The sequence below is a fragment of the Labrus bergylta genome, chromosome 15 (genome assembly GCF_963930695.1).
Source record: "Labrus bergylta chromosome 15, fLabBer1.1, whole genome shotgun sequence".
Taxonomy (NCBI): Eukaryota; Metazoa; Chordata; class Actinopteri; order Labriformes; family Labridae; genus Labrus; species Labrus bergylta.
The window spans coordinates 1,126,913-1,133,822 of NC_089209.1; the positions used below are offsets into that span (position 1 = coordinate 1,126,913).

At 42.9% G+C, this 6,910-nt stretch overlaps 1 protein-coding gene across 1 annotated transcript in view; it reads right to left on the minus strand.

Moving 5' to 3' along the window:
• si:ch211-202p1.5 (uncharacterized protein LOC103909337 homolog) overlaps positions 1-4,415 on the minus strand; it is an 18,387-nt gene extending 13,972 nt beyond the window's left edge. Inside the window, exon 1 of the mRNA XM_020657791.3 lies at positions 3,655-4,415. Coding sequence (XP_020513447.1) covers positions 3,655-3,715 — 61 coding nt within the window. The 5' untranslated portion in view covers positions 3,716-4,415. The remainder of the gene's footprint in view (positions 1-3,654) is intronic.
• Positions 4,416-6,910: the final 2,495 nt, after the last annotated feature.

Sequence of the window (6,910 nt, forward strand, 5' to 3'; positions counted from 1 at the left end):
TAGCCAGAGTAAACTCGCGGCCTGATTTGGAGCTTTCTAAGCCCAAACATCTCCAGTTCGAGTCCTCGGACTGGCTGAGAAAAACCTGACTGGGCTAACAGGCTCTCTTCTTTATCAACAACATCCCTACAGGCCAATGAGGACGCTCAGTGGACCTGCTGCTCCTGAGAAACACTCTTTATATTTTGACTAAAATGGGACTTTTAAAAACATGTGAAGTAGGGGAGCAGTTATCAGGTCAACAGGTGTTGCAGCGATGGAAGCGGGCAAGAGAAGTGGTTCAGATAGAAGTGATTGTACCCGACCTAAAAAGCCTCTGCATGTTTCTAATAAGCTCCACGAGCAGAAACGTGCTCAAACTAGGATCAATATTGGAGATGCTTTTGAAAAATGGAGAGAGGTTAGAACACAGAAAGGTTTACAGACCCATGCAGAGCTGGATAAACACTGAAGCTTCAGAGTCCACCACATGGTGACCTGAGTGAGGGGGGGGGGGAGACAGCGCTCTATGATGTTTGGACTGCAGTACCCATTTTAAACACTAGGGGGCAGAGCTACATACTGCTCCTTTAAATGGAATTCTTTGTAGTTTCTCCTTATGGTCCTTGCTTTTTCAGTTTTCTGTCTCCACTCCCTTCTGACTGCATGAAAATGCTGAGGACAGAACTTGCAAGTGAAAACTTGTGCTCTTTTGTTTTGGATGTTTAGTAGAAATAATTAATCCTCAAACTCTCATCCAAAGCGGTGCAGACGCTGCTGTGCACAGGTACAACTTCTCACAGTATCTGCACGACATCTTTGGACAATCAGCGGCCAGGTTTAAATGTTAGAAAAGCTTATAGGCTATCGTTTTTCTGTAGTTTTTCTGAATACCCTTTAAATAAGGTTTTAGAAAGCTGATGGTTTTTTCCATTTTCACAAGCTCATCGAGCCTCACATTCATGAAGTTCCACCGGTCGCCTCCAAGACACTTAAGGAAAAAGAAGGTGTGGAGTTGTGACATAATGAACATTAAAAGAGCAGCAGAGGTTCAAATCAGAGAGAACAAAGGGTTAATGCAGAAGAGAAGTGAAGACTCAACTTTAAAGTCTTCCCTGTGAGTGACGGAGGTCCACTTCCCCACAGCTCAGCGTGCGCCTCATGATGACTACTTCTGTGTGACAGTAATGAGCGTGCTCAGTCCGACGGGAGGAAACCGGTGGATTTAAGGCGGCCCGAGACACTTACCCACAAGCCCCCTCATTTCAAAACGACGAGGTCGCATAAGTGGCAACACAGCTCTCCTTAGGCAACGCGTCTGTCTGCCCGAACAGCCTGAACACTTCACTTCAACGTTTTATGACAAACTTCAGCTTCAGGCGAGTAACAGGAGGAGAATTCAACCCCCCGAAGAACGTGTGCTTTCAGACTTGACTATTTCTCTCCTAAAACTGTGCAATCTGTTGAAAACTGGACAATATTTATACATGAACCGTGTAATATCTACGCTTTAATCCATCAGTGTATATTCATGTTTGTAAATATTGTTTATATTTTCAATTACCTGGGCTTAAACATAGCTTATTACTTACACTACTTTATTATTGCTTTCACTTGGCACTTATGCTTATTATTTTGTTATACTTTTTTTATTTTATTTTATATTGTGAACTTATCTTTACTTCCTTCTGATTTTTGGTGTTATGAGCAACTGATTCTGATTATTTCAAATATCACGTCTTGAGCACATTTCATTTTCAAACTTGGTTTTTCAGGAAGTTTTGTCTTTTCCATCTTTAGCCTTTTGTTTCATATTTGAGTGATGTGTTTTATTATCTGATTTAAACTTCGACCTGACACACACAAAGTGAAAAACCATTCAGGAAAGTCAGGTTATCATTAGTTAGATTTTGGGGATTTTTTTAAATTGGAAGTTTTCCTCAAAAGTCAAAACACACTGTTAGCGCTGTGGTGAGCACAACAAGTCAACAACGGGGTCTTTGACGTAAAGAAGGTGTTTTTCAGGCTACATCGTAGTGGCCTACCGCCATACTGGGTTATGGCTCGGGTCCATCAGATTTACGGGAGCAATTTGAGATTAACTGTCTTCCCCAAGGACACATGGGACATGTTGCTGCAGGACCTGGAGATTGAACCCTCGACCTTCTGGTTGAGAGACGACCGACTCTACCAACTGAGCATCACCTGAAGGTAGAAACTTGATATTTGGTGCAGAGACTAAAAAAACATGTGGCTACTCGACTCAAACTTCAAATGTTTTGATTTCACATATCAAGAAACGAGGTAAACACTCAGTTTGCTGTGCTAAATGTCGGACTCAGACTGAAGCACATGTTGTAATAAAGGTTATCAATCAAATGAGTATGGTGGCTAGGAAGTCAAAAAACACTTTTACAGAGCTGGAGACAAATTTAGATTTTTACTGAGGTCAAAACAAATCAACATTTTCTGAACAGACTGAGCAGAACTTCTTTAATAGAGGTTATGATATTTTGTCCGTTTAGTGGAACCCACCTGAGACAGGTAACCATTTTTCTTGCCCTGTCGGCATTTGGTACACTCCCTTTTCACCAAGACTCATCAGTGTGTGTGTTCTGCTCGTCAGTGTGTCTCAGAGCTCCTGAAAGGCTTTCTGTTCTTCTAAAATCTTAAAAGTGTTTTCCAAAATGTCAAAATGTCTCAAGTTTTTCTCAGCCGCCGTGAATGATATCTTTGATTGGACTCCAAACAATACTTAAACAATCTGCACAAAGGTCTGACGGGAGTTTGAAGGAAGGACAGACTATCATCATTCTGTTTGAACATTTAGTGAAACAGTCCAAACTGTCTGAATGAAGGATGGTGAAGATCAGAAACCCCTCACCTTTTTTTTTTTTTAAAGATAAAAACCTGCTGAGCATCGAGACGGACAGCTAACGGATCCTTTAAACTTTCACAGATTTTAAATATTCCTTTTTTGTTATATCATTATTTTTATTACTTTCATGCTTTCCATCAGTCATACTTACAAGATTTTATTAACCAAAATAAAACCAGAACATTTAACTTTAAGTTTACACTTTCATTTCGTTTCACATGAGATATTTAACTTTATATCCAAACAGAGAAAACACATAAAATAAAACAAAATATATATAATTCAATTAAATAAGATTTTTAAATATTCCATTACATTTGATTTAGGCTCAGTGTCTACAGTTCACACCATCAGGAGGATCCATTATCAGAACAGAAATTCATTTTCCTGAATGGTGAGGTGATGGTTTACAGGTAGAAACATCCTCTAAACACGACCACGATCACGAGAGCAGACGAGCACATGACTAACGAGAGCTGGTGTGTAAAGTTTCTGCAGACGGGAGTGTGCCTATGTTCCCCCAAAATTAGGCCCTAAGTTTCCACATTTCCTTTTTCATGAATTTGTATCAGTTAGGGTTAGGGTAACTTAGCCTCACCCTACCCTGTGGGACCACAGGGCTGACCCCCTGACCCCCTGACCCCCTGACCCCCTGCAGACTGCAGGAAGAGAGGTGACAACGGAGCACGTTGGTCTCAGCCCCGTTAAACTCTCAGCGGAGCTCTGCTTTACCAGCAGGCAGAACATCCCTGGTCTTAAAGCAAACATCATGTTACAGATACTGAAGACGGGTTTACCTTGATGCTGATGGATCAACATCATCATCGTAGCGAGGAGCCAGAAGTAAGTGAAGTCCATCGTGCTCGCCTCCTCAGAGTCCAGGTGAATCCTCGTGTAAAAATCCACACAGTGGCTCCTTTCTTCACACCAGAGAGAGAGAGAGAGAGAGAGAGAGAGAGAGAGAGACAGAGAGAGAGACAGAGAGAGAGACAGAGAGAGAGAGAGAGAGAGAGAGAGAGACAGAGAGAGAGAGAGAGAGAGAGAGCGAGAAAGAGGAAGAGAGAGAGAGAGAGAGAGAGACAGAGAGAGAGAGAGAGAGACAGAGAGAGAGAGAGAGAGAGAGCGAGAAAGAGGAAGAGAGAGACAGAGAGAGAGAGCCCTGCAGATGTTTACAACACCTCTCACACCAGAGCTTATAAAAAAAGGTTCCCAGTCCACACTCAGAAAACAGAACTAAGTTCCTCCAGGTTGTAAAAAAAAAGTCCTCTTGATCCAGTCGAGTAAATGTCTGCAGCAAGTTGCCACCCAGGTGCAGAGCGGAGGTGACCCCGTGTCCTGAGGGGGCTCCGGGGCTGTGGACGCTTCCAGACGGAGGAGGGAGGATAGTGTGAGCGGAGCGAGGGGAGCACAGCTGCACCGAGCTGTAGAGTAACAGATGAGGAGAGGTGAAGTGCAGGAGAGGAGAGAGGAGGAGGATACACGGGGCGAGGCTGGCTCTGCTGTGAGACACCTCCACAGCTCCAGCGTCATCAATCACAGCCTCCTCGCGCTTGCTCACCGCGCTCTCCCTCTCGTTGGCTGCATGTCAGTGAGCGTCTCTCGGCTCTGTTTGACTCACACAATCTGTGTTTGGATGTTTTTCTGCCCCTAACCCACAAATAATTATTTCAACCCCGCCAGAACAACAAAAACAAACCGTGTTCAACTACCTTTAGAACGAAGAAGGACTGAGGTAGAAGTGATTCATGCGGTGTCATGGGACCCCTTTGTGTGAGGTTAAAGGTCGTATTTTTATGAATGATGGGGAGTATAAAACAAAAACGTCTCCTTACTTTAACTCTCTGATCCAGGTCTACACTCCCTCCCCCCACTACGCTCTGCCAATGAAAGTCTGATCCAACCTTCACAACAGGGTCCTAAGTCTCTGACTAGACTCTTCTCCTCTGTCGCCCCCCGGTGGTGGAATGAACTTCCAAACTCCATGTGATCTGCAGAGTCCCTCTGCACCTTTAAGAAAAAGCTAAAGACCCAGCTCTTTCATGAATACCTACTAACTTAATGATGATGGTCTCCATATTATTGATGATGATGATGGTAATGACGATGGTTTTTGTTTGATAACGACGACTTATAAGATGGTTTCTATACTGATTAGAGCTCTCAAGAACTGCCCTCAATGTTGTGCTTTGCCTCTGGTCACTTCCTGTCAGCACCTGTGTGTCCAATCAGACTCAAAGCTGATCGTTTGCTCTTACTCACATTGTTTCCTTTTTTCTAGATCCTTGCTTGTGTTGTTCTTACTCTCTGATGTACGTCGCTTTGGATAAAAGAGTCTGCTCTGTGAATTGTAGAATTGTAGGAAGGGATCATCATATTTTAGGGGAGAAAACTGGCGAAACACTCACAAACTCGCAAAAAGAAAAAAGCCTAAAACAATCCTATGACCAAATAAAACTCTGCAAACCAAGATCCACACAACAACAGATTCATAAATATTCCTACTGTGAAAAGGTGGTCATGTACACACTAAGATTTTTTCCTCATAGTCCACTGCACAGCTCCTACATCGCACCTTTTGTACATTTTGTTTTTTATTTTTTATTTTTATATTTTACATTTTTAAATTCTATTTTATATATTGTAATATCTTCTTATTCTGTATTATTTAAGTTGTTTCTAGTTCTGCTTTATTTCCTTGTTAATTGTTTAGCACCAATACACCAAGTCAAATTCTTTGTATGTGTAAATGTACTTGGCAATAAACCCAGATTCTGATTCTGATTCTGATTCTGATTCTGATTCTGATTCTGATTCTGATTCTGATGTATTCTTAATCTGCATTTCTTAAATTACATCACAAAGCCTAAGGCAGAAAAATACTTTAAAGGGGGATCAGTGTTACAAAGCCTTCTGCTCCTTAAATTCTTTGACTTTTTGAAGTTCATTCTTGTAGCTGTGTGGAGTCTCCTTCAGGACCCTCAGGTGGGGATTGTAGGCTGGAAGTGGGGTCACCTGTTGTTACATTTTATGATGAGTGGAAGGTCATTTCAGGTCATTGGTCACTCTAGGTGTGAATGTGAGTGTAGCTGGTTGTCTGTCTCTATATGTCAGCCCTGTGATTGGCTGGTGAACAGTCCAGGGTCGCGTCCAGGGACGTCAGAATGTCAAAGCCATATTAAAACGAACAAACAGACAGGAAGTAGCTCTGTCATGATCTACTTCCGGGTAGCGAGCTGACGATTAAACGAGCTGCTTAGGGAGGAAACATTTACCGACCGCCATGTGAGACCAGCAGGTCACCCAACTGTGGATCCATACATGGGGGGGTCTGTGCTGAAGTTAAAGTGTCCCGATTTGAAGGTTTGAGAATATGGTCATCATAAATTAAACTTTTCATTATTTATTGTATTTAATTTTTTTTTGGTTGCTGTGTCATTGAAACAGGGATCAGTATCATTGGATTTGTATTGAAGTTTAAGAATTTGGTATCAAGAGAAACCCTGAAAACGTTTTAAAACAGAACTTGAGATTCTGAGTGCTGCACCATTTATCATGTTAGCCCCAGGTGTTAGTTGTTAGCTTCTTTGGCAGGTCGAGTCGTGAGTCTGTTTTGGATCTATTATGTCGCCTACAGTTTATAAAGAGCGCTCTCCGAGGACCATGATGTGAACTGAAGAGGAAAACGACTCGACCACAAAAAGGTGGACCCCTGTTTCTGTCTTAACTTTGGATGGTTTTCCTGGCCCCGCTCAGGGGAAGCTGTCTCTCTGTCGGCCCGACCGAGGAGAGGCCGCTGCGGTAAACCAGATTCATAAAGGCCTTAACGAGGACAATCCAAACATCTGGGAGGCAGAGATGTTGGCGAGCTCCAGAAAGAGCCTTTGGTTGGGTTTCCCCCAAAATTGCTCCATCAGATCTCGTGAAACGTTCCCCTAAATGAGCTCGGTGTCCTGAGATGTAAATAGCAGGCGTTGTGGCAGAGGAAGTGAGTGTCACCGCGGCGAGAGGAAGAGGGGAAAGAGCAGCTTGTTGGAACATTAACCCGACTCTGGA